Raw genomic sequence first — 27736 nt, 5'->3', positions numbered from 1 at the left:
TGAGATACACCATTGGGTACTTCGTTCAGTGGGGACATTTCCAACTCTTCCCTCACACACGATGGGAAAAAAAATATTCTGCTTAATTTGGGCCAGACATCCAGACGGGTCCCTCGGTCCAGCTCTTCATCTTTTGCTGCAGATACCACTGAGCTGAAGGCCGTTGTGGAGCACAACATCTTAACCCTCCAGAACGTGATCCTGTCTCCCTTCTCTTCTGACATCTTAGAAGAGGCTAAAAGCTGGGTGTCCACCTTGCGTACTTTTGGTGAGGAAATAGGGAGCGATACCCTTTGAGACGCAGGGTGAAGGAGCCCCTTGGGCATCTGTAGTGGCCGAGGTGTGCCCATCTCACTGAACCCGTTTGTCTTTTGGGGAGAGGTGGAACATGCAGGAATGGAAGAGATGTTGGCCTGACTCAGAACTTGGCTTGCTTTGGCTCCCAGTGCTGTGCAAACCTGTCTTTATGGTTTGTTACCGTGTTCAGGGTGCTGTGAGAACCCAGCCAGTTGTGGTGCGTTCAGGAAGTCAGTGCTAAAAGCCCTAGCCTTTCGCCTAGTGACCGGTGAATCTAACCGTTATGTCCTCTTTCCTCTTCTTTCTCCCCGCCTTTCTCTCCCCGCCAGAATCCCTCCTTTACGCCTGGGTTAGTTTCCAACAGAAGTGGGTTTTCTTGAACATAGTTCTCTATGAGATGAACATTACCCTACCCAGTGCTGAACTGGTAAGCCAGTGTTGTGCCCGAAAGGGTCACCCTGCTCCCCCCGGGCCCCTCCTCCTCCCTCCCACCATCTGTCTTTGTGGTTCGTGGTCTGTGCAGGATTCCCGGTTCCAGCGAGTGGACGCCCACTTTCGAGAGGTTATGCGACTGACCTGCAACGACCCCCTGGTGCTGTCCAGTGTCCAATTAGGGGCAGGCTCAAGCCGGGACAGCCGCTTTGTGGGCAGCGCCTTACAGGCTGCTTTCGTCGACGGCTCTGGAGACCTGCAGAGCATCATCCGGGCCCTGGACTACGTGCTGGAGGCCACGCGGATGGGCTTCCCCCGCCTGTTTTTCCTCAGCAACGAGGAGCTGGTAGCGATGCTCTCCACTGCCTCTGAGGCTGCGGATGCCTCGGCTTGGTCCCGGCGCTGCTTCCCTGGGGTGCGCCAGCTAGAACTGGTCCTGCCCCCAACTTCGCAGAACCGTGGCACCATGTCCACCGAGCTCCCAGTGGTGCAGGTGACCGGCCTGCTGGGCAGTCACGGCGAGAAGCTGAAGCTGCGCAGCACGGTGTCCCTCAGCCGGAAGGCCACTCGGTGGCTCTGCATCCTGGAGCAGCGCATGAAGGAGTCTGTCTTCAACCAGGTGCAAGAGTGCGTGGCCCAGCGCCTGGCCCTGAGGCCACAGCTGGACCTGGCCTTTGAGCGGCGCCCCGGCCCTACAGAGTTGCCCCTCCACTTGGTGGCGGAGTGCTGGGCGGGGCTGGGCGGCGCCTTCCCGACTCAGTGCGTGCTGCTGGCCGAGGCGGCGCTGTGGCGCGTGGCCATGGAGGAAGCCTTCTCGAACGCCTGGCTGCAGCGGAGGCTGGAGCTCAAGCTGAGCTTGAAGGTGGAGGCTGTGGCCCACTACATCCGCAACTACCGCAGCATCCATGCCTGGAACCCTGAGCAGGATCACCTGGGCATGTTGCTGGGGGCGCTGATGGTTGTCACCGTCCAGCAACGCGACTTCACGACCCAGTTGCTCAAGCACCAGGTGACCTCTGCGCAATCCTTCGAGTGGGCCCGGCACCTCAAGTACAGCATCAGCCTGCTGCCCGAGAAAGCCCAGGCAGCAGGGCTCCCTCCCAGCAGCCCCTGGGTGGGCAGTCCTCCTGGCTGCTGGGCTGAAGTCCTTGACAGACGGTTCCCTTATGGCTATGAGTTCCTGGGCACCAGCCAGCAGCTGCTGGGCAGCCCTTCGCTAGACGGGACCTTCCTGGGTTTGCTGCTGGCCTTGGAGGAGTTCTGCTGCGGGGGCCTGCTAGGCTGCCCAGATGTGGGCAAGTCTCACACCGTGCAGGGTCTGGCACAGTTTCTTGGCCGCCACCTGGTCACTCTGCACTGCACCATGCAGATGTCTATCAGATGCCTCTCTCGGCACCTCTGTGGGGCTGTGCAGTCTGGGGCCCTGCTGCTGCTGGAGTCCGTCGAGCGACTGGAACCTGCCGTGCTCTCTGCCTTCGGCCAGTGCCTCATCGACCTGCAGAGGATGTGTCTGAATTTGCAGGAGGGCAGGGGGACCAAGCCTGGCCGGTCCTCCACCGTCTTTCCCTCTGCCAGCCCAGGCTCAGAGAGCTCAGACAGCTCGGAGGAGGGCGAGGGGCAGCCTGCCCTGGCTTTGCCAGAGCTGGGCACTGATGAGGCTGAGCCCTATCAGCCACGGGTCCTGGGAAACGTTCTCTTTGGGGGGAAGCTGCTACGCGTGCGGGAGACTTACGGCTGCATGGTCACCCTGGAGCATCTTCCAGAGCCCCTGCGTTTGGCCGTGCGCCCCTTGGCTGTTCTGCCCCCTGACCTCACTAGGCTCGCGGAGGTCACGCTGCTTGCAGCTGGCTTCCGGGAGGCAGCACGCCTAGCAGAGAAACTCTGTGCTTTCCTAAAGTTGGAGAGGATGCTAAATCCTGGGCCCCACCTCAGCCGCCCCACCCTCATCCAGAATGTGATTGCAATGGCCATAGACATCTTGTTTACTCCCTTACCAGGGCAAGATCTTTTGCCCGTCAAAGCCAGGCCCTCTCCTCGGACCGCCTTCTTCTTGGGTCTTGAAGAAGAGCCCGCCGTTGTGAAAGCTCTGTGCCTCTCGCCCTTGTTCAGTGGCCCTGAGGGTCCTCGGCTCCAGAACATACGAGAGCTGCTCCACGAAATCTTCCCTAGTGCCTTTTTGCCACCCTCCGAGCAGCTGCCCCATCGGCTGCAGAGTGCTCTGGTGGGTCAGCTGCAGGAGGATAAACTGCAGTCGGACCCAGATCTCCTGCAGGCTGCTGGCCAGCTCTCCCAGGCTGTGCAGGGGGCCACCAGCATCCTCCTCCTGGGGCCCTCAGGAAGTGGCAAGACCACGACCTGGCGAACCCTGGCTAAAGCCCAGAGTAGGCTGGCGGCCAGCGATGCGACTCCTGGCATGCAGAGTTCAGAGGCACACAAGAAGGTGGTCTTCCGACCCGTAAGTACTGTCTGCTTGTGGCCCAATGCCCTGAGCCTGTCTGAGTTTGTGGGCAGCCTAGAGGACAGCATATGGCAAGATGGGGTCTTCTCCCGGGTGCTGCAAAGGGCAGCCACCTCCGCTGTAGCTTGTGGGACAGGTAAGGGGAGCCCCCAGCAGTGGCTGGTGCTGGATGGCGCTGCCTGCACAGAATGGCTGGAGCCCATCTCCTTACTCTTCAGCACCAGGCCTTTTCTCAGCCTGCCCAACGGGCAGAAGCTCCAGGCCCCTGAAAGCATCCGATTCCTCTTCGAGATGCTGGATGCCTCCGGACTGCCCCCCTCTGTCTGCACGCATTGTGCCCTGCTGCACTTTGAGGGGTCCCGCCTCTGGCAGGTGCTGCTGTCCTCCGCGTTTGCCCCCGTGTACCGCAAATACAGCCTCTCCCAGGACAGCCTGGCCGCGCTGCACAGCTTGGCCAGGGAGCTCTTCCCTGCCACGCTGGCGTTCCTGCAGCAGCACTGCTGTTCTGTCCTGCTGCCCCATGCCCACCCCCGGAACCCCGTGGCCCAGGGCGTCCAGGAGACCACGGCCTTCGCCAGGATCTTCCATGCGCTGCTTGAGCACTACTTGCGCCGCGACAAGAACAAGCCCCTGCCTGCCGCCCAGGAGTCAGCAGGTGAGTGTTGCGTTCAGTAGCTGCTGATCCCCTTGTGGGGGCCTTGTGGAAAGAGGTGAGCGGGCGGAGAGGGGGGTTCCCAGCCACAACGAGTTCCATGCCGCCTCCTGGCTTGGCTGACCCTTTCCTTACCATGGCCCTGCGAGCCTGGATGAGCCCGCGTCTTCTTTCCTCCAGAAACCAAGACCAGGACGCTTTCCACCTGGACGCCTCACAGCCTGGATGAGACGATCCCTGCCCATCACCACCTGCTTGCCCAGAGCATCTTTGTCTTTGCTTACATTTGGGGCTTTGGGAGTCATCTCCACACCAGGTACTGTTCACGGGGCGTTCTGCTCAGCCTCTGGCAATTTCCCCCAGGAGGTAGTAGTGAGACCCCAGGCTGACGAGAAGCAAGAAGGACGGTAGGACAAGAACGGAAGCTGCTCCTGCTAGCAGCAGCCAGAGCCATTTTCTCAGGCTCGGACCCCCCCCCCCCGAAGGTCTACTGGGCATCCACTCGCTCAGCCCAGACATTCAGGGGTGGGCCAGTAGATGTCAAGGAAGGATGATCTGACTGGGGGGAACCTGAGCTGACATGCAGCTCTTTTTTCCTTTATTTATTTTTATTTGATAACTTGCCTTTTATGAAAACAACAGAAATGTCCCTGAGCTGCTTTTCAAACCACATAGCAAAACTAAAACAGCAAATTCAGAGCAGCTAAGAATAAACATAGTTTATTTCCAGTTAATTGCATTGGTTTCCTACAGGGTGGACAGATTTAAAGCATGTTTATATATCTTTGGCAAAGAGGAATAGAAATGAATGACAGCTCAAGAGCCGCTACTGAGAAGGCCACACTCCTCTTGGAACCCCTTTGTGGCTCTTGAACGATGGTAGTGAAATTGAACTATTTTTGTGAGAGCCAAGATGCAGCTGAAGAGAAGGAAGGCAATATAAATTGGATGTCGCTGTGGCTCCTCCTCTTCTGCTCTGAGGTGGTTTGGATGAACTTTCCCAAGAGCTCAGCATCCTAGGAGGTAGGCGTCACAGATCTTTTCATGGCCCTGAACCCTGGGCCAGAAGACATCCAGGTATATTGTTTTCTCCTGGCTCTTGGGGGAAAAGATACCCGGCTTCTGCAGGGAACAAGGGTCAATTTATCTCATTGATTTTTGAATTTGAGGAAAAATTAAAATAAATATTTGGGAAAACATACAGTTATTTTCATTTTCCTCACATTTTAAATGTTAACCATGAAATTGGTTATCCCATTCCGATAAAGCTTATCATCCATCTCAGTGATCCAGAAATGCGCATATATTGAAATAGATTAATTCCTAGAAAACACGTCTTTGAAGAGGAATCTGAGGCACAGAAGAGCAAGGGGCATCCAAATAATTACTTCTCCTTTAACTGATTTTTTTGTGAAAAGAAAAAAGCGAAGGTTGCGCTAACATGTGGAACACATACAGACGCACCCCTTGAAACCCAGTCAATGTGGCAGAATAGTAGCAAGATGAACACTTGGTCTCACGGTCAGAAACAGCGCAAGAGCTGGGACAAACTCTTGCGAAATCGGGTGGGGAATGATGTAAAGCAGTTGAGGAGAGCGTCAGAGGGGACCGGAGACCCTGGCTCTCCACAAAGCCCATTCAGTCATTCATTACATGCATTTCTATCCCTCTGCAATCCAAAAAAGACTTGGCAGCTTAGATATTCTATCTAAACCATCCACAGTACAATCTAAAAACCTGACGGATCTAAATAAAAACAATATAATAAACAATGTATACAAAAAACCCCAAAAAATACCAGGAAAGTAGGGGAGAAAAAAGAGGGCAACACCAAATCGGGGAAGTCTCCCTGAAACAGCTCAGTTTTCCATGGTTTTTGGAAAACGAACAAAGCAGCAGCCAGCCGAATCTCCACAGGGAGGTTATTCCACAGAGTCGGGGCTGCCGCGGAAGAGCCAAGCCTCCGTGCTTCAGGCCCCCAAGCCGCCTGGAAGTGGGGCATCGGAACCCGTTTCTTCCGAGTAGGTCTAGCCAGAGTGGGCCGTCCTGCAGGGTTCCAGGTGCCAGGAACTTGGTCTCCCACAGTGAAGTGCTCACGGTTTCCCAGATCCAAATGGTCTCACGCGTACCACTTCCCGTACCAGCTGGAAAGGGCAGAAGACAACTGAGACAGCACCCTGTCCGCTTCCTCAGAGGTCACGCATCAAAATGAGTCCCAGATAACAGGGCAAGATGACGGCCAAAGATTTTGTCCATGCAGAGTCAGGGCCGCAGTGGATCCGAGCGACTTTATTGACAAAGTGCCGCACAAATTGGACACAGGGGCTCGGAGAATTACAAGGCTTCCCAGAATGGAATTCAGAACCCTATAGAAAACTGCTGGACAGCAGCCATAAGGGAGGAGAAGTAAGCATGCTTTGCCCCTCTTTATCGTCACAATGTAGGCCCAAACGTGAGCACATACCAAATTCATTTCTAGACTTCTTCCACCGGCACCGGACCTATTGTTTCTGGTGCTTCAACTCCTGAAGAAGCCAATCCCAGATGTCCTTGGTAAAGGTGCCACCTGGGATCAGCCCCCCCCCCAACAGAGGCTGCTCAAAGGCAATAATGTCCAGTGCCCAACTCACCTCCCCATGCCAGGTGCTTACTGGGCATTGAATTGAATTGCCTGTAAGAGAGCTGGGAAATTCTTTGTGCCCTTCAAACAAGTGGATCCTTGAGGCACCTGGAGCAGACCATCCAAAACGATCCTGCTTCCCTGTGGAGGTTCTGGGAGACTGCCAGTCACCACCAAACCAGGGCATAGTCTGACAGTGGGATGATGGACATTCCCTCCATCTCCAGATCCTCCAACAACTACTTGGAGACAAAAATGAGATCCAAAGTGTGACTGCCAGCGTGTCAAAGGCAAGATATTACGAAACAAGCCCGTGGTCTCGATGGAGGACATGAATTCCTAAGCTTTAACCAAACGAGCCCCCAAAGACACCCAACACCAAAAGATTAGGATACTCCACCAACAATCCAGGGCCAGCTCAAGAAGCTCAGAGAAGGATCCTGCTGAGCGGCAAGTATTCTAGCAGGACCCATAGCTTGTCTCTGCAACCCAGAGTTGCACTCTGCACAGCAGCACGCCTGGCCACAGCTTGGTTATTTCTCATGATTAGAGCCACCTCACTCCTCAGCCCGGGTGTCAAGGCTGCCAAAAGTCCTGGCAACTGGCTGAGCAGATTTCCAGTATGGAGACATTATCGCTGTTGCCCCACTAAGTTTCAGTTATATGCGCCATATCTGCTGTCTTGCCTGACACTAAACGGGACAAGGATGGACTTGTTATGAACAGACCTAGCATTAACCATCAGCACCTTGAGGCCAGTGGTGCCCGCAATCTGACCTCTCAGCCCCTAGGATGTGGTTGACCGGCGAGAAGGGAAGATCACCACCAAATCCCCTGGAATGGCCAACCTGACACACACACACCCAGTCTCCCTCAGCGTAATACTACAGGGATGAAACTCCCAAATTCCAGCTTCCTCAATATTCAAAAACCCCTCCTAAGTAAAAAGCACACACTCAGGCTAATTAATACCCCACCAAACAGCCATCATCTGTAGCTTGCTCGCCCAGCTACTGGACTACCACCAAAATAATGTAACACTTTCAAGACCCCCAACCTCAGATGCCCTCTCAGTAACGCGCAGGGGCTATGGGGTCCACCCTGTCTGTGTAGAGAGACCTGGAGGTGGCCCTGAAGGGAACATCTGAGGAGCTGTCTCACCCCTGTTATATCAGCCCGCCCAACTTGGTCCAGCAGAAGGGGCATGTTGCAGACCCCACCAGTCAAGGAATTGTGACTGGCAGGATCTAGGAAGAGGATCTTTTCTGCCATGGCCCCCACCCCGTGGAACAATCTACCTCCCAAAGTGCGATGTGCCCCCATTCTCACGGCCTTCAGTAAAGGCGTGAAAATCTGGCTATGTCAGAAGGCCTGGGGGCCGGATGGGGGCTCCCACCAGTGGAAGTGGCTTGTGGGGTATTGGACCTTGCCCCCACCCCCGTCGTCTTGAATGTTTTTTAGTATTTATGTATAGGGTTGTTTTATAGTCGGATTTTAATTGATTAATCTTAATGATTTATATGGTATTGTTTTTTAATGGCTTGGGTTTGTGGTTTTAATTGTGAGCCACCCAGAGTTACCCGTTGGGGGAGATAGGTGGCCTACAAATTTAATAAACAATCCAACAAACACTCAGGAGCTGCTACAGAAACAGCAAGGGCAGAAGCCTTGCTTAAGCCTTGGGAAAGGAGAGAGCCTCAGGAAGAGGCTCAAGCTGGCCCTCCCCTCTCAGCAGGGAAGGACGACCCGAGTCAACTGGCCAGGTTCTGAGAGGTCGGTCTGGTGGCCCAACCGCAGGGGTCAGTCCTCTCTTTCTTGCCCTTTTTAATATTTATATGAAATTGCTTTGCATATATAATATTTTTTTAAAGTTTTACATATATAAAAATTAATACAAAACTAAAAAGATGTACAAACAAAAAAGAAAAAGATAAATATTAAGAGAAAGAAAGAAGAAAAACATATAAAAAGTGACTTCCCTCCAAACAAGTATAAGCATTTACAGTAACTTAACACCTCCTCTAATATTACGGAAAAGAAACCTCTTCTTCCCATTTCTCATCCCTAAACAATACCAAATTATTAAAAAAATCATCAATCAATTTTATTCAGCAAGAGTACCAGTAATAATAATCTCTATGTTTTAAGCTTAGACAAATAAATGTATTTTGCATTTTAACTTATAACTTTTTCTAATAAGTAAAACATAAAAGATCTATCCCCCTAGGCATAAGGAATATCAATCATAGTAACATGTATATTTTAAACTAAGTCAAATAAATCCCTTTTACATCTGTAAATCAACGTCTTACAATCCTGCTCAGAAAAAAACGATTCTAATAATAACCCCAAATCTGAACTTTTACAGTTAAACCCTGATCCAATAAGTCCACTTTGAACTCCTTTCTCTTCTTTTTAAGAGGCCCAGTCTTCAGTTGCTTCTTCAAATAAGGTCCCGGATAATGATCTCTTATCATGATCTCCCTGTCTGTTTTCAGAAACAACTTCAGAGATTTAGTATTTCACTTCTGTGGATCCAAAGTAAAATAACTTTCAAAGTCACTCATCTAATTTATGATCTGGATATCCCCTTTAATTATTAAAACATCAACCAGGAAAGTTTGTATATCCATTACAACTTCTTTCTCCTTGTAGTCAAGCATTTTAAAATCCATTTTCACATCCACAGCATCTTTTTGTGCCTCTTCCATATCTCTTTCATAGTCTGGCAATTTTAAATATGGAAAATCTGTATTCAAATCATCATCAGTTTCTGTTGTATCCAGTGGAAGATTATCTTCTTCTGTCACCTCTGTTAGATCCAGTTTTAGGAATAAGTCCTGAACACATTGTCCCCAAACAGATTTAAATTCTTCAGTAGTAAGACAATATTCCTCCATTATGTTAACAAGTATCTTTTCCTTTAATTGCTCTGGTTCCCTCTAGGTAACCTTCAAAGCCCAGTCTTATCTTTTGTTTATTTTCAGAATGAAAATTTTCCCACCATAAGATTTCTTACAATTCCAAAATCATCAGCTATATTTTTTATACAGTTCAGAACAATTCATAGAAACTATTCTTTCAAATCCACCTGGCCCCTTAACTGTCCGCAGTCAACATTCTTAGCTCACTTTCACTATTTTCTAAAAGTTAAACGTTTTTCTTTTTAGTCTTAAGATTTACTTAAATCTTCTTTCTCCCAAGATAGAAGGAATTTCTCCGGGTGTGCAGCAACTTGCCTTTCAGAAGGTTTTTGATTTCCAAATAAAGCATAAATAAGTAGTTTCTGATAGTAATTAAAAGAGGGAAGTGGAAGCAAATCTAGTGTCCTTTGGAAGGCTCCACACCACGGCTTGGGCTCAATATTTCCCGTGACTCCCAGAGCGCTTAACCCGCTGGGGATAGCAAATTTGTGATCTTCTCACAGGGAGTCCCTGCAAGGAGTGCTTGTGGGTGATCCAGACATCCCCTTTATTCAGAGATGGTTCCAAAGAGCCAGACCTTTTGTCAGCTCCTCTTAACTGCTGCGGCTGTTGGCTCTGCAAAAACAGCTGTCCTCAATCTGCCATTACTCCCCTGGAAGCCAATACTTATATGAAATTGCTGATGATACCCAACTGTATATTGCCACCCTGGACTGCTGAGGGGATGATATTCTAACTCGGTGCTTAGAGACTGCAAGGGGCTGGGTGGGAGAACTCAGGCCGAAGCTAAATCCAAGCAAGACAGAGTTCCTGTTTGCTCGGCGGGGCTCTCCGTCTACGCCAACGTTATCCTGGAGGGCAAGCGCCACCTGTGAAGGAGCAGGTTTGCAATTTGGGGAAACTCTGGACTCATTAACAGCGGGGGGAACCCATCGTGGCATTGCCTGGTGCAGCAGGATCATTAACACCCAGATAGACTACTGCAACCTGCTTTACGCGGGGCTGCCTTTAAAGCCTACTTAGAAATTACTGCTGGTCCAGCCTGTGTTTTAATAGGTTCCGATGCTGGGAGCGTGTAACACTGATAGATTGGACAACCATTTATCCGAGATGGTATGAGGTCTCCTGCCTTGGGCAGGAGGTTGGACTGACTAGAAGACCTCCAAGTCCCTTCCGATCCTACGATTCCATGATACCTCAAGCCCTGTGCTGGATACCAGTTTGGTTCTGGGTACAATTTAAAGTGCTAGTTTTAATCTATAAACCCTCTGTGGCTTGGCACCCAAGGACTTGCTGGACTGTCTTCTCCAACCTGTATAGATTGTTTAAGGAGAGGTCCCACATTCCTGGGAGGGGAGGAGAGCCAAAGCTAGGAGGTGCCGCTTGGTAGCAGTGCCAACGCTTTGACGTAGTCTCCTGGCAGAGATCAGACTGGCTCTTCAGGAGGATGTTGAAACCTGAGCATTTTTGGAGAGTGTTTGGGTGATGTTTATGTCCTATGCCATTTATTATATTTGTATTTTTTTCTTGACCTTATATTGTGTGGCTTTTCTGATTTCTTACTGAGCTATTTAAATTGTAATTTTAAACCTCCTGTGGATATTTTGATATTTTCCTTATATTATGTGAACCGCCAAGACTACCAAATTGCAGTGGGATTGACATGGCCAGGAAACATTTTTAAATGACATGTCTTGATGACGTTGCCAACCATAGAGGTAGCTAAAAGTTGTTGTTTGTTTGTTTGTTTGTTTAAAATGTATCATAGCCACCCACTCCTATAGACTCTAGCGACTTACAAATACAAATACAAAACAATAAAAGCACAACCCCACAGGTACCCCAGACTAAAACGACCATAGCAATAATAAGTCAGTCAAACCAAACCAGGGCTCCACAAACTGATCAACGCCAGGCCTGAGACCAAAGCCAGGCCTTACATGCTCTTCTGAGCTCTAGGCGAGGAGGCGCTGTCTGTGTCTCTGAGGGGATGCCGCTCCAGAGGGCGGGGGGCGCAACAGGGAAGGCCTGCTTCCTTGGTCACATAAGAGGACAAGGTTTAACAGAAGAGGCCTGGCGCGTACCCATTCTGCCGGAACACACCAGGCGGGCAGAAGCAGTTGGAGATAGGTGGTCCTTCAGGTATCCAGGCTGTACCTATAAAGGGCTTTATAGGTAATGACCAGCACCTTGAATTGAGCCCAGAAGCCAATCGGCAACCAGTGCAGTTCATATAGCAGTAGTGACACATGGGTATACTGGGAGGTGCCCATTACTGCTTGCACTGTCACATTTTGTACCAGCTGTAAACTTCCGGGTGGTCTTCAAAGTCAACCCCACGTAGAGTGCATTAATCCAGTTGTGAGGTGGCCACAACATGAGTGACTGTCCAAAATGCCTCCCAGTCGAGGAAGGGCTGCTACTGGAGCACAAGACAAGCCTGTGCAAAGGCCCTCCAGGCCACAGCTGCCACCTGCTCTTGGAGCAAGTTACACACCAGTCTAGAATGGGGAAGGGCCATGCCAAGCGGTTGTTCAGTCTTGGTTCCAGTTGTAAAGTAACGTTTTCTCCCTCCCCTGGAAGTCCTGGTGTCATCAGGGATGCAGCTGAGGTCTGTCCAGGTCCTCCTGGCCACTTTGGGCTGTTGTGGGAGCTCCCTCACTTGCTGATCCCTGGGCGTGCTCCTCCATGCCACTCTCCTTTATGTTTTCAGGAGAGCCTCAAAACGGATCCGCCAGCTGCACCAGCCCTGAGCAGCGCACGGGCAAAGATGGGAGCCACTGTAGCTATCTAACTTATTATGGTTATTGCAGTTGTTGTTCACCAAATCTGTCATCTGTGAAAATTGGCTCCACCCCAGCTGAATGTGCAAGAGAAGACAGAGCGTGTTGGTGTAAAAGCGAGTGTTTGAAGAAATACTGGCTTCCTTCCTGTTTTTAAGAAGAAAGTGTCAATATCTGGGGGCTCAGAACTAAGAATCTTTGGTCGAAACTATCCGGGCAACAGGGCTTTGGTTCAGAACAGAATCGCAGGGTACTTTTGACTGAAGGAACCCTGCAAGGACACCTTGGCTGATCCTGGGTTTTTGGATTAGAAATGGATGCTGTTCACGAAGTGGGCACACAAGCCCATTATGCTGCTTGAGGGTGGATGGATACAAAGAACTAGGGAGGGAAAATGTGCCTTTTGGGGTCACTTTGGGCTGGCCAACCCCGGCGCGCTCTCTCTCCCTCTCTCCCTAGGCACTGGCCTCTCTTTGACCATTTTGTCCGCCAAGCCCTCCGGAACAGCAGCGCGTCCATACAGCTCCCTTCCGCAGTTTCGGCTTTCGACCTTTGTCCTCTGGCCGAGGACGGCACTCTGAGGCCCTTTAATGGCCGCTACCTCTCCAGTCACATCAAGGCTGTTCCTGCGAGCTGCTCAGTCTTGCCGCAGGTACGGTGGAATCCGGAGGCTCTCCCTCACCCATCCGTACATGTCGTGCCAGCCTATGTCTCTGTGATACTTTTTTCTCCTCCACAGTACGAGCGGGTGCTTTTTGTATTGGACATGCTACTGGGTACAGAACATCCCGTCCTCCTGGTCGGGGAGCCGGGCTGTGGAAAGTCCACCTTTGCTGAGATGCTCGTGCAGCCCAGCTACTTCTATAATCGGGTGCGCCTCACACCTGCGCTCAGTGCGGTTCACCTGCGTCAGCTGCTGCACAGGAGGTCTCTTAGCACCCTGCGAGAGAAGGGCCTTTTCCCCATGGGTAAGCCCACCCGGAGCACGCTGAGCAAAGGACGCTTCCTCTTCCTGGTGGAAGATTTGCACCTGGCTTTTGTTGGTGAGTTCCCCTCCCCTCCGCCCCCCCATCTGTAAGGCTGCAGAGTGGGCTTTGGAAGCACCGCAGGTTTCACGGTCTCCCACCTCCTTTCCAGACCCAGCCCGAGGCACCAGCCCTGTGATTGAATCTCTGCGCCAGACCCTCACCCTCCAGCAGTTCTATCACGCAGAGACCTTGGAATTGCAGCAATGCCCAGCTGCGGGCTTCAACTGCTTCGGAACGCTTTCTGTCCCAATAACCGGTGCCCTGCCTGTCTGCCCTCGCTTTGGAAGGCTTTTCAGCACGGTGGTGCTTCCGGCCATGACCAGGGACTCTTTGCTCAGCATGCACACCGGCACAGTCTTCACCTGGCTGGAGAAGTTTCCTCTGCTGAGCCGGCATAACGACTTGGCCTCTGCGGTCGTCAGGGCCACCCTGGACACTTACGAAGCGGTGAGAGGCAAGTTCCAGCCCTCCCCGGCCTGCTGCCTGTTCCAGTTCTCCTTACACGACATTGCCAAGGTGATCAGGGGAATGCTTCTGCTGCGGCCCCGTCCGGGGATTCATCTGAGCAGCCCCCTGGAAGATCACAGCTACAAGGTGACGTTTGCCAGGCGCACCTCTGTCCTGGGAAGGCCGGCTGCGGGGACTGGATACACCGCAGTCCTCAGTACCCGGCTGATCGTTCGGCTTTGGATGCATGAGTGCATGCGCACGTTCTGTGACCCACTGCGAGGAAAGCATCAGCGTGAGCTCTGCGAGCAGATGTTGATGGAGATCGCCACCGCTACGTTCTGTGCCAAGCGCTGTGTCCTGCGGGTTGTACCCTCCCTTGGCATCCCTCTCCGGACACGCACTGCTATTCAGTTTCCCGGCATGTCCAGCTCCCGTGTCACCCCAGCCGCTGCGGGGGAGGAAGACTTCAGAGAAGAGGATCTCCTGCTGACTCTGCAAGCCAAGCCCGGCTTCCCGTACAGCAGCAGCCTCGGCCATCTGAACCCCTGGGATTCTGTGGAGCAGTCTGCAGCCCTGGCGCTTGACCCACCAGCTCCCCCTCCTTGGGACGATGCTGCCCTAGGAGAACTAGAAGATGAGACCCCTGAAGTGGAGCTTGAAGATGCGGATGGGGGAAAGAAGCAAAGTTATGCCTTTCCGGGGAAGTCTGACCAGCTGAAGGTGCCTGAGTCTCATGCCACCCCCCACCGGTCTTTCCTCACACGCGTCAAGCGCCGTGCCTCTACCAAGAAGGAGAGCTCTGGCCCGCTGCTGCCGTCCCATCTCCTCCTGCTGCAGGGCGAGTCCCCGGGAGATATCGTCTTCAGCAAGGACCTGGGCCCCGGCTGCTATAGCCCCAGTGCTCACAACCCCTATCAGGAGAAGCTCTGGAAAGTCTTAGAGAGTCAGCTGGGCTCCTGCCTGACCCCTGACTTTTTGTTGTGCTCAGAGGGACTGAAGCGCGTAGTACACCTGGCCCGTCTGCTCTGTGGCCCAGACAGACATGGGGCCCTCATCTCTTTTGTCCAGTGCACAGGCCGGCAGTCTCTCGTGGCCCTGGCTGCTCGTGCCACAGACTCTCTGCTCATGAACCTGCCAGCAAAAGCTAACGAGACAGAGGCGCTGGCACTACTGAGGCTGGCAAGCTGGCACGCCGGAATTATGGGGAGGCGAGTGTTGCTGCTGGTGCACTCTGGAGTGAGCGTGGTCGTCCTACACCAGATACTGGCGCTGATGGGCGAGGGCACGTGCCCTGGACTCTATGACCCAGGCGATTCTGTGGCCATCATCCAGGCCCTGCTGCAGGAGAACCAGAGCATCAAGCGCACCATGCGGGATGACCTCGTTCTGCAGAAGTAGGGAATGGGGGGAGGGAAGGCGTTTGGGTGCCACGGGAATTGGCAGGAGACGGTTTAGGGCAGACCTCCTTCAAGGTCCTCCTTTTGTCTTGGCCTCGCAGGTTCTTCCAGTTTGTGCGCTCCAACTTGCACGTGTTGCTGCTCTTCGGTGGTCCCGGTTCCTTGGCCCTCCCCCCCCTCACAGCCACAGCACTGGCCCAGTCGCTCTGCAGTTTGGAGGTATATCGGAACTGGAGCCACGAATCCCTGCTGCAGGTGGCCTCCAAACGCTTCAAGTACCACTTCAAGAATCCCATACGGCTCACTCGAGGTTGGTGCCGGGAGAAGAGGGGCGCCACCTTCGCTTTCTTTCCCCCCCAAACAGCAGCCTTCAGCCTCCCGCTGGCTTCAGGGCATTGGCTAAGAATGCTGTTCTTTCCCTTCTTATTTCCTTACTTTGCACTCAGCTTTCTTATCCCAGGGGAACTGTCCATGTGCTGGGGAGCATTGAGCTTCGGGGTTTATTGATCGTGGCCGCTCAGCAGATTTCCTGATGTTTCGCTGGCAACTATGGCTGGCGACTTCAGAGGCAAGGTGGTCAGACCTCTGAAGACGGCGGTTACGGTTGCCAATGAGACGTCGGGAAATCTCCTGAGCGGCCACGATCAATAAACCCCGAAGCTCAGCACTGCCCCACAGATACTGGCCGTGAAAGCCTACGCCAGTATATTGCCCATGTGCTGCTTTTCACATGTCTTGAACCCTAAAGATGCTTACAGCCTTGTTCTCTGCGCTCCCCAAGTTCAGACTCTGTGACCAAGCCCCGAGGCACCTTTCAGCTTACCTCCAGCAAGGGGACGGGCATAAGGCACAGAAGGCGTGCCCCCCGCCCCCTCACCCTGCTCATGGGCTCTCTGACCTGATCTCCCCCTTCGTTGCCTGCTAGAGCCGCCGTCCCTGTGTGCCCAGAAGGACCTGCTCCACCAGACTGCTGTGGTGGCAGCGCAGATACACTCCTCGGCGACCCATTATGCCGCTTCCCTTGCTGCCGGCCTGCCTCTTGTCAGCCTGAAGAGTTTTCGGGATTTCCTCGACTCCTTTGTGCTGCTGCTGGATAGCCTGCAGGAACAGATCAGCAGGAGGACTGATCGGTGAGTATGTCTGCTCAGGAGCCGAGATGGGCACTGCCCCTTTCCTCAACCACAATACTCTCTTCTGGGGCCCGGGCCCCCGAATCCCATCCCAAGGCTGTCTAAAACAAGGCCAGGAGTGGGACTTGCTCTGCACAGTTTTTGAAACACGCTCATACATGTGTGTACTGGCCTTCAGAGTAAGCAACGTGATGTGTAAAGTGCAGAAAAGGAGTGCAGGACAGGAAACTGCAGGCAAGAGACAGAAGAAGGAGAAATTGAATTAAATCTCCTAGGTGCAAACACCACTGCTAATGCCTGTTTTTATTAATTAATTAATTATTTATTTATTAATTAATTAATTAACTATTCGATTTGTATGCCACCCATCTCCCCCAGTGGGTGACTCTGGGCGGCTCACCTATCCATGCCTTTCTTGTCCATATACCAATTCATACATCTCATCTCACCAACTCTTAATATTTATGTTTCTCCTGACAAAATGGGTAAAAGCACATTCTTATATAGATCCACTTTCACATCTCTTAGCAAACATTCATTCTCATAACAGATCACGTGCTACCAACTTCCTGTTCGCATGTCTTAAAATTTCTCCATCTGTATATCCATCTTTGACAGACATTCTGCCAAAGCGCACACATTCGTCAACTTGCTCTAACTTTTCATCATTTGTATATAACTTTAAAACTTTCTCTCCATTTCTTCTATTAAACACAGTTAACTTGGTATTTGATGTATTAATTTTCAGAGCCATGCTCCTTGCTGTATCATGCAGTCTATTAGCAGGGAATTATTCAGGTTCTCAGTCAACAATACAGCATAATCTGCATACAAGGTACACACACTTCCACTTCCTTAACCAATGCCACTACAAGCATTCCTTATACATTTATTCATAAGTACATTTGACAACTAAAAGGACATCACATATCAAGGCTAACTCTACGATAAGTATTCCATTTACTCTCATGCATGCTTCACTTCCATCATACATTGCTCTTAATTCATTCAGCAGCTAATGCCATTCACAAAAATTCCATACTTTAAACCTGTCCTTTAATCATTATATATGGTGGTCCTTCAGGTTCGAAGCAGACGTGCTGTTGTGCAGTTCATCTGTGGACACGGAGGTGGCTCTGCAGTCCCAGTCTGGAAGTGCAGAGTCTAGCGCAATGGGGCCACTGGAAGTCCATTGTTGTAGTGACTGTGGGTGTTATTCTGTGACGCTGCTCACGGTTTTCTATCAGTTTTTGGCGGTGCCGGTCTTCAAAGCTGTGGAGGCTTCATAGCACAGGGCTCACCAGCGGGTTCTGTCAGCAGCCGCAGCTCCTAGTTCCCTTGGCTGGATGTCACCGTGGCGTAGGGTTTCTTTCATGCCTTTGTAGCGCTTGCGTGGTCGACCTCAAGGTCTCTTCCCAGACTCCAGTTCACTATAGAGCAACTGGTGAGGCATACGGTGGTCTGATGACGTGTCCCACCCACTGCATCTGGGCTCTGACAAGCAGGGACTCCATGCTGGTGGACTCAGCGTGATCAAAGACCTCCAGGTTGGAGACATGGTCTTGCCAACGAATGCCACAGATTGAGTGGAGACCGCGCATGTGAAATTTCTCCAGTTGTTTGATGTGCCTTCGGTATGAAGTCCAGGACTCACAGCCATATAGGAGAGAAGGGATAACCACAGCTCTAGACTATCAGCTTTGTGGAGATATGGATGTTGTATTGATTGAGCAGTCTAGTATGCAGCTGCTCCAGTGCCTGGCTGGCCTTGCTGATCCTGGAGTCGATTTCTTTGTCCAAAGACCCATCGCTCGAGATGATGGTTCCCAAGTATTTGAAGCTGTTTACATTTGTCGGCTGGATGTCATCAACAGTGATTTTTGGTTCTACCGGTTGGTATTTGGCACGGGCTGGTAAAGTCTTATTCTGGCTGATAGGTGAAGAGCATAGCAGCATCTGAGAATTTGTTCAGCATCAACTGTAGATCACTGTCTTTGTGCGCCAGGAGCGCACAGTCATCAGCAAAGAGGGTTTCTTGGATGACCGTATGAGGCACTTTGTCCGTGCATTCCAGTGGCGAAGGTCAAAGAGAGAACTGTCCAATCGGTACCTGAGGTACGCTCCCTCCTTCAGACCCTGGACAACATGTAAGCAAAGAACAGATTGGACAGAACTGGGGCTAGCACACAACTCTCCATCGGAAAGGGCAAATGCAGCTGATGTATCACCGTTGTAAAGAACCGGTCCTATCATTCCGTTATGGAGTAGCTGAATCAACTTCACAAATCTCCTTGGCCATCCATAATGTCTCAGGATGATCCAGAGAGCCTCCCTGTTTACAGCGTCAAATGCCTTTGTCAGGTCAATGAAGACAGAGTAAAGAGGCTTGTTCTGCTCAATGCCCTTCTCCTGGACTTGCCTCGCAGCAAACAGCATGTCTGCTGTCCTCTGTTCTGGCCGAAAGTCACACTGCACCTCTGGAAGGTTCCTTTCCGAGGCAGTGACAAGTCTGTTCAGGAGAATGCAGGCAAAGATCTTGCCTGCGGTGGACAGCAGTGAGATACCCCTGTAGTTTCCGCAGTCTGATTTGCTTTCCTTATTTTTGTAGAGAGCCACAATAAGGGCATCGCGGAAGTCATCAGGCATCTCCTCTGTGAACCAGATGTCTTCCAAGATGTCTTGGAATGCCTATAAGGCATTTGGGTCTAGTGCTTTGTAGATCTCAGCAGGAATGCCATCCTGTCCTGTTGCTTTATTTGAGTTCATCTACAAGATTGCTTTCTTGATCTCATCAGTAGAGGGTGGCAGGTCGAGGGCATCCAAGACTGGCAGCTGAGGAATCTGCTGTAAGACATCATGATCAACTGTGGACAGCCTATTGAGTAGGTTGGAAAAGTGTTCAGCCCAGTGGTTTTTCAGTCCTTCTGGTCTTTGGTCAGGCTCAGCCCATCAGATGACAGCAGGGGGGAGAATCCTGATTAAGAAGGACCATAAACTGACTTTATGGCACTGAAAAACTCTCTGGTGACATGCATGTCTGCATAGCATTCCACCTGCTCAGCCTTTCTGTGACACCACTTGTCCTACATTTCTTGCAGTTCCATCTGTACTTTGGACTGTAGGTGCTTAAACTTGTCTTTCTTTGAGACAGTCGATGAACCATTCTGCCAGTCTGCCTTGTTCTTGGCTTGGAGGCCTTGTTCTTGGCTTGGAGGCCTGCTGAAATGGTCTCATGGTTTTCATCAAACCAGTCTTGATGTGCCTGGGTTTTCAGTCCAAGTACAGTTGTTGCAGTCTGTGTGACGACATCTTTAATCTGCATCCGCTTGTCAGAACAAGTTCCCACAAGTGGTAAATTGCTGGAGAGTTTTTCATTAAGTACATCCCGGAAACATTGGACTTGGCCTGGGTCTTGCAGTCTGCCGATGTTGAATGACTTTCTGACAGTCCTTGGTTGCTTACAATGTAAAGGGGCTATGTGCAGGTTGAGGCCTGTGATCTGTCCAGTACTCAGCACCTTGCATGGCTCAGGTGATGGTGATGTCTTTAAAGTTGCACTGGTGTACTATGACGTAGTCAAGTAGGTGTCAGTGTTTGGACCTGGGATGCATCCAGGTAGTTCTGTACTTGTTTGCAAGTCTGAACATCATGTGCATGGGTAGTGCTCGGCACATTTGCTCAGAAGCAGCAGACCACCGCTATCTAGTTTTCCCACCCCATGTCTCCTGAGGACTGTGTCCCAGTTGTTGCTGTCTGTCCCCACCCTAGTGTTGAAGGTGCCCAGAACAACGAGTTTGTCACTGGCGGGGGTTGTCCGAATAGTCTGATCCAGGTCCTCATAGAAACCTTCCTTGTCTTCGTCTGGACTCTCAAGAGTTGGTGCATAGACACTGACAATGGTAATACACTGGTACTTGCTGAGAGGAAAGCGGAACTTCATTAATGCATTCATTTATTCCAGTGGGTAGAGTAGAAATGTTCTTCAGCAGAGCAGTTTTGATTGCAAAACATGACCCCTGTTATCAGTCTGCGGTTTCCCTTTCCAAAAGAACGTATATCCACTCGCCACTTCCTGTAATGAACCCTCGTATGCCAGCCTGGTCTCACTGAGTGCAGCAGTGTCAATGCAATAACAGCGAAGCTCGGCTACTATGAGTGCTGTTCGTCTTTCAAGCCGTGACACCTTATCTCTATCCAGCAAGGTGCGAGTGTTCCAGGCTCCGAAGATGAGTTTTCTTTGATTTGTTTTTCTTGACGCTTGACTGCTAAGGAGATGATCTGCCAGCTGTGACTAGCTAGCCAGATGTTGTGGGGCAGGCGGTGTTTAGGGTACCTTTTCTACACCCCTCCCTCATGTGAAGGTGGGCAGTGCTATCCAGTCAACCTGGATGCTGCTGGACATCTCTGCTGCCCCGGGTACTGAGATGAATGACCACTGGTCCAAGGGCTGCCCACGTAGTTGTAGTTGTGACTACAACTGCCAGTGGTCATCTCCACCTGTTGCTTCACCATTCCCCTATCACCACAGGGCTCAACGAATTAGGTTTGGACTGAGATGGCTTGCAGATGAGTTGTAGATGAAGATGAATTGCACAACAGAAACCTGCGCGTGATGGAGTTGCACAGGGGCAGTCCCACTCTCTCGGCATAAGAGACCTTAATCCAGTGGCATGGAGAACCAAACCTGGAGACCCCTCCTGCTGCAGTGGATGACCAGGACGTGTAGGTGTCTTGTCATGCTCTTAGTGCCCCATGATGCCTGCTGGGCCTGCCTTCTTGACCACTGAACCGTTGGTCAGTCTCCTCTGCTCCATCTCCCAGGGCCAGACTTCACACGTTGGACAGACAGACCCCCCTCTCTCACCGAGAGTTGGAGACCCGTTGACTGCCCTCACCTGGTTTGGCCTGTCTGCCCAGACGGCTTACCAGAAAGCGGCTGCTGCGTGTGTTACAGCTGCTTGGAGTCACAGGTGAGAGCTGAGTGCCAGGCGGGGACCAGAGGTGGACAAGGAGCCCTAGAATGGGGACGGCAGGCCCCTCCACCAGAGGTGCTGCCCCTCCCGGGACACCCCACACGCCCCTCTTTTATCGTATTCTTTTTCTAGAGTTGCAGTCCAGCCCAGTATAAGCTTGAGCTGTCCCAAAAGTGGCCCATTGTCACCTCTTGTAGTCGTTTAGCAGAATTCTGCCAAGCGTCTCTCCAGGCCCTTAAAGCAATCCCCCTAATGCTCCTTCCTTCACTCTAGTTACCTTTCCTTTTGTGTAAGAGAACAGTAACGGTATTCTTCAGTTGTCAGACACAGATGTGGTCTTCATAGATGTTAAACAAATTGCACAGTCCAATGCATATTTCAAGATTTCTCCAGTTATGCCATCTACATTTGCAGCTCTACCATTTTTCAATGTTCTCTCAGCATTTACAGTTCTTTCCATGGTTTTTTTCTTGGATACCAGCATTTAAGAGTTACTTAGGTGAGATGGGTGGCTATACAAATTGAATAAATATAAATAAAATAATAAATAAATAAAAATAAAAATTGGTTTCAATTCCACCCAGACATACCATTCCAATACAAATATCTAAAATTGTAGAGGTAATCTTAAGGTATGCAGCAACAGTTAAAGTAGGATAAGAAACAAATGAGGGCTGACAGAGGTATCCCTTCCAACATTCACTTCAGTTTCATCCCAAGTAATTTTATCTGTGTTGATTTAATTCCTTTCCTTGTCCTGGAGGCTCTTTGTTTAGTCCCCCTCACCTACTTCCAGTATCATTTTTTAAATGTTCATCACAATTGTTCTGCATGTTCTCTGCTTCTTATAGTCATACCATTTCCTTGCTCTCTTCGGCTACATTCTTTGCAACAGTATTTTTCTTTCCATATTATATGTATACAATATCTTTCTCCTATCCTCATTTTTATAGCATTCATTTTTTTCTCACCCACAACCTTTTCCACTTCATCATTCCACTGAGCATCCTTTCTATTGGCATAACTCTGCACATTCCTCTGGCACTTCTTTTCGCTCTGTTCTGAGCATCTCCCATATGTTTTTTCCTTATTCCACTTCGTGTTCATTATATTGGAAGATTAGTCTATCCTCTAATGCTTATATTTTCTCTTCCTTCAGTTCTTCTACTTTTATTTCAGTTTCCGTTTTTGCCATAAACATTTTTTCCCAAAGCCTTTGGTCACTCATGTATCCTTTGTTAGTTCTCTCAGCCTTTTATCCAAAACAATTGAATAAATTAGGCTTCTAAATTTATTCCTTTCCAGGTATGCACATGAATAGACTTAAACTTAAGCCATGTATTTGAAACAGACCTTTTTCTAAACACGTAACACACAAGCCACTATTATTAATTCTTGGGTCTCTCAGTGGCCCAATTGCTTTTTCTTTATATTCTCATCTTATTCCTACCCATCCATTCAGGTCACTTAACAGAATAACTTCCCCCAGAACTTCTTCCTCCGGTCAGAATATTACATTGTTTTTCCCGAAACTCATTCCTTGTTCTTCTATTATGAACATTCATTGGAAAATAATATGCAGCTATCACAAACACATTAAGTCCTGTTTTAATACACAAGCACAACAATCTAGTGATATCAATTACTGGCATACATTTTAATCCTTTCATATATAAATAAACCTTCACTTTGTTGCATGCATTTGTCAATTCCATGAGCTTAGACCACCTTCATCTGGATATATTATATCCTTCCCCTTTTTCTTATTTTCACATTGACAGATATGACTACCTTTGGTCATACATATCCCACATGCAGCATTAAGGACATAATGCAACTCAGTTTGGGCACATTTTGGCCAGTATTCCACAAGTGGACCAGTTTTAACCACAAACACCCAAATAATGATTTTATGCAATCTAGGATCCTAGATTAGGGAATAATTTGTAAGCCAACATGCTATAACATCCACTAAGAAGTACATGCAGTATACTGACATACTTTATGAATAATTAAATAGGTTCAGTAAATTTTTTTTTTTCTTTTGGAAACACATGTATTGGTCTGAAGGTTTTGGCAGAATGCTGGACAACAGACGTGTTGAACCCTTAGCCTAAGTAAGCTGCAATAAATTTCAAACTCAGAATAACAGAACATTAGGTTTTCCTTTTAAGCCATTTTTCCTTTGTAATTTGACAGAAAATTATGTGATATGATATATTATATACAAAGAAATTGTTATAAAGAGCAAGTAAATTTTGTTTTTTATTACCGTATGTAGAGGCATATGAGCCATCCATGGTTAAGCCACCCCTCAAATTTTTAACCAAAATACCATGAGAAATGCACTACTGTGGATCACCCAACCTGCATTTTTCATGGTATTTTGGTTAAAAATTTGGGGGTCTGCTTATCCGCTGATGGGCTTATCCGCGAGTATATGCGGGATATACAGGTACTTTTAAAAAGTGTTACCGTATATACTCACAGATAAACCCATCTGTGGATAAGCCAAACCCAATATTTTGAATGCATTTTGGCACCTAAAATTCTCAGCTTATCCACGAGCAAACTTCTGGTGAAATGAAAACTATTTTGGAAACAGAAATTCTGCCCTAGCATATTAACTGTAGTGGACAATCACCCTCTTGTCGCTGAGAACTTTGTATACATTTTTATAAACTGAGGATTTTTTTTAATATACAAGTTGATGAGGTTTTTTTTTTAATAAAATTATTTTACTTATCTTTTGCAAGATTGATTTGTCTCCAAAAATGGAGGAGGAAGGGCTGAAACCTCTACCCGGATGCTTACAGTGGGGCAAAAAAGTATTTAGTCAGCCACCAATTGTGCAAGTTCTACCATTAAAAAGATGAGAGAGGCCTGTAATTTTCATCATAGGTATACCTCAACTATGAGAGACAAAATGGGGGAAAAAATCCAGAAAATCACATTGTCTGATTTTTAAAGAATTTATTTGCAATTCATGGTGGAAAATAAGTATTTGGTCAATATCAAAAGTTCATCTCAATAGCTGGTGTGGGTCTTCCAGGCTGTGTGGCCGTGTTCTTGAAGTTTTGTTTCCTAATGTTTCGCCAGCACCTGTGACCGGCATCTTCAGAGTGCAGGAGCACAGAGCTCCTGTCTGTGCTCCTGCACTCTGAAGATGCCGGTCACAGGTGCTGGCGAAACATTAGGAAACAAAACTTCAAGGACACGGCCACACAGCCCGGAAGACCCACACCAGCCATCGTATGCTGGCCATGAAAGCCTTTGACAATACATTCATCTCAATACTTTGTTATATATCCTTTGTTGGCAATGACAGAGGTCAAACGTTTTCTGTAAGTCTTCACAAGGTTTTCACACACTGTTGCTGGTATTTTGGCCCATTCCTCCATGCAGATCATCACTAGAGCAGTGATGTTTTGGGGCTGTCGCTGGGCAACATGGACTTTCAACTCCCTCCAAAGGTTTTCCATGGGGTTGAGATCTGGAGACTGGCTAGGCCACTCCAGGACCTTGAAATGCTTCTTACGAAGCCACTCTTTCGTTGCCCGGGCAGTGTGTTTGGGATCATTGTCAGGCTGAAAGACCCAGCCACGTTTCATCTTCAGTGCCCTTGCTGATGGAAGGAAGTGTTCACTCAAAATCTCACAATACATGGCCCCATTCATTCTTTCCTTTACACGGATCAGTCGTCCTGGTCCCTTTGCAGAGAAACAGCCCCAAAACATGATGTTTCCACCCCCATGCTTCACAGTAGGTATGGTGTTCTTTGGATGCAACTCAGCATTCTCTCTCCTCCAAACACGACGAGTTGAGTTTAGACCAAAACGTTCTACTTTGGTTTCATCTGACCATATGACATTCTCCCAATCCTCTTCTGGATCATCCAAATGCTCTCTAGCAAACTTCAGACAGGCCCGGACATGTACTGGCTTAAGCAGGGGGACACGTCTGGCACTGCAGGATTTGAGTCCCTGGCGGCGTAGTGTGTTACTGATGGTAGCCTTTGTTACTTTGGTCCCAGCTCTCTGCAGGTCATTCACTAGGTCCCCCCATGTGGTTCTGGGATTTTTGCTCACCATTCTTGTGATCATTTTGGCCCCACAGGGTGAGATCTTGCGTGGAGCCCCAGATCGAGGGAGATTATCAGTGGTCTTGTATGTCTTCCATTTTCTAATTATTGCTCCCACAGTTGATTTCTTCGCACCAAGCTGCTTGCCTATTGCAGATTCAGTCTTCCCAGCCTGGTGCAGGTCTACAATTTTGTTTCTGGTGTCCTTCGACAGCTCTTTGGTCTTGACCATAATGGAGTTTGGACTGTGACTGTTTGAGGTTGTGGACAGGTGTCTTTTATACTGATAACAAGGTCAAACAGGTGCCATTACTACAGGTAACGAGTGGAGGACAGAGGAGCCTCTTAAAGAAGTAGTTACAGGTCTGTGAGAGCCAGACATCTTGCTTGTCTGTAGGTGACCAAATACTTATTTTCCACCATGATTTGCAAATAAATTCTTTAAAAATCAGACAATGTGATTTTCTGGATTTTTTTTTCTCATTTTGTCTCTCATAGTTGAGGTATACCTATGATGAAAATTACAGGCCTCTCTCATCTTTTTAAGTGGGAGAACTTGCACAATTGGTGGCTGACTAAATACTTTTTTGCCCCACTGTATATACCACAGGAAAAGGATGCTGCCTTATAGAAATTTTTTCTTTCCTTGCTTATTTTTACCTTGTTACTGCCTGTAAGACAGTTGTGATGGCCCTGTCTTCGCCTCTGGGGTGGGGAGGTTGCCAGATGATCCATCATAAGAAGGACCACGTTGCTACTCCAAGGCAAGGAGGTGGGGCCAGAGTAGGTAGACCAGGCAGTTTCTGGGATAGGAGGAGTTTGAGACCTCCCAGAGCTCACCCTGCCTGCTCAGCCATTGCCACAGAAAGTTTCATTTCACATGAAAAGTTTCACTGCTTGATATTTCTGTTTGGCTACACAGAACAGTAACCAAAGTGTCCCCCCAAACATGGAGGAGAAATACAGTAAGGACCAGCCTGCCACAATCTGTAGTCAAGGAAGCATCGCAGGTTCCTGAGCAAATGGTGTGCGAGAGAGTAATGCAGATAAGGGACCCAGCGATGAGCATTCCGGGTCTCCTGGTGCCGACTGGCAGTTCTGGTTCTCTTACTGCTGGTGTGGCAGTTGGGGAGTTTACATCGCATGGAGGAAGTGGCATGAAGACTCCAATCGGGTCACCCTCCCTGAGTGAATAGAGAGAGAGAGCAAACCCAAGTTTCCCGGGGGAGTTCTGCAAGGGATTTTGAGAGGGAACGCTAACAATTTTTTCTTCTAAGTCATAGAATCCTAGGGTTGAAAGAGACCTTGGGGGTCTTCTAGTCCAATCCTCTGCCCAGAGCAGAAATCCTCAGACCATGCCAGAGATATAGCTACCCAACCTTGATTTGAAAACCTCCAGTGTTAGAGCCCTCCGTTACTCCAAGAGAGGCTGTTTCGCTGCTTCACAGAGTTCATGGCCAGGAAATTCCTCATTTTGAGTTTCTATTTCTCTCTGTAAAGTTTCCACCCACTGGTTCTTGTCCTGCCTTGGGCACTGTGGCTAATAAATCCCCACCCTCAAGTGTATATTTGGTTAACCCGAGGGCCCACAAGAAGCATTAGAACACTTCTGCTGACGGAAGCTTAAAAAATAGATAAATGAGCAAGTGAATTGGGAGAGCAAACAGGAGTTTGGCAGAGAAGTCGGGGGGGGGGGCATTTTCACCTCTTCCTTTTTCTTCTTTTCATTTTCTTCTTTCAGTTCAGGTAGTCATTGGTCTAAGGCTGCCCAGAGGTATCGATTGAATGAATGAATGAATGAATGAATGAATGAATGAATGAATGAATGATCAACATCCGGGGGGCAGCTTCTGGAAGCTTGCAACCCAAGCCAGCAGACAAGGAATAAACTGGGAGGACGTGTATGGAGGTTTGACTAGGGGAATCCTCAGAGCAACGCGGACAGAGTACGCGTAGCATCTGTCTGCTTGGCCAGAGAGAACCCAAACTGCAACTGCTGCACTGCAAGCTTGTTCTCTAGTTGGAGGAGAAAGTGAAGGTACTTGAGGAGAGTGTTGCTGTGCTGAAATGGATCAGGAAGGATGAGAGTTCCTGGACAGGACAGTTGAAGCTCTTCTCTGTCTTCCTTTTTCACGTTCACCAAAGAAAACGGGGGGGGGGGGGAGCAACTTTTGGCAGAGGTAGACCTATGGGAGCATGTGACCCAGAGAAGCAAGATGAACAGGAGACACTTGGTGCCGGTGGAACTCAGGAACTGGTGCCAGGATCTATGATCAACAGCTACATGAGGAAACCACAGCATGGAGCTTTGTAAAGGAGACTTGGGCTCCCATGGCTTGAAGAAACTCAACAGCCAGTCTAAGAAAGAAGAGAGATCTCTTGGTGGCTGATTCCAGCTAAGAGGATCTGAGGTGACTGCATACTGACCTAGTGGGATATTGTGGGAAATAGGTTGTCTTCCAGATGCCCATATCCAGGACATGACTGAATGGTTACTGAAACTAATAAAAT

At 49.3% G+C, this 27736-nt stretch overlaps 1 protein-coding gene across 5 annotated transcripts in view; it reads left to right on the top strand.

The window, feature by feature from the left end:
* The window catches only part of DNHD1 (dynein heavy chain domain 1), a 100662-nt gene that overhangs the window by 27738 nt on the left and 45188 nt on the right, over window positions 1-27736 (top strand). For all 5 annotated transcript variants that reach the window (XM_088140305.1, XM_088140306.1, XM_088140303.1 and 2 more), the window contains exons 18-26: window positions 143-268; window positions 627-724; window positions 821-3842; window positions 4020-4155; window positions 12626-12818; window positions 12906-13209; window positions 13304-15038; window positions 15143-15351; window positions 15967-16171. In XM_088140305.1, the coding sequence (XP_087996431.1) occupies window positions 143-268; window positions 627-724; window positions 821-3842; window positions 4020-4155; window positions 12626-12818; window positions 12906-13209; window positions 13304-15038; window positions 15143-15351; window positions 15967-16171 (6028 nt within the window). The remainder of the gene's footprint in view (window positions 1-142; window positions 269-626; window positions 725-820; window positions 3843-4019; window positions 4156-12625; window positions 12819-12905; window positions 13210-13303; window positions 15039-15142; window positions 15352-15966; window positions 16172-27736) is intronic.

The sequence above is a fragment of the Python bivittatus genome, unplaced genomic scaffold, assembly GCF_059951505.1.
Source record: "Python bivittatus isolate LINGU-HERP-01145 unplaced genomic scaffold, Pbiv_v1 ctg000340_np1212, whole genome shotgun sequence".
Lineage (NCBI taxonomy): Eukaryota > Metazoa > Chordata > Lepidosauria > Squamata > Pythonidae > Python > Python bivittatus.
Note: the sequence above shows the minus strand (reverse complement) of the source record. Positions and strands in the feature narration are given on the sequence as shown.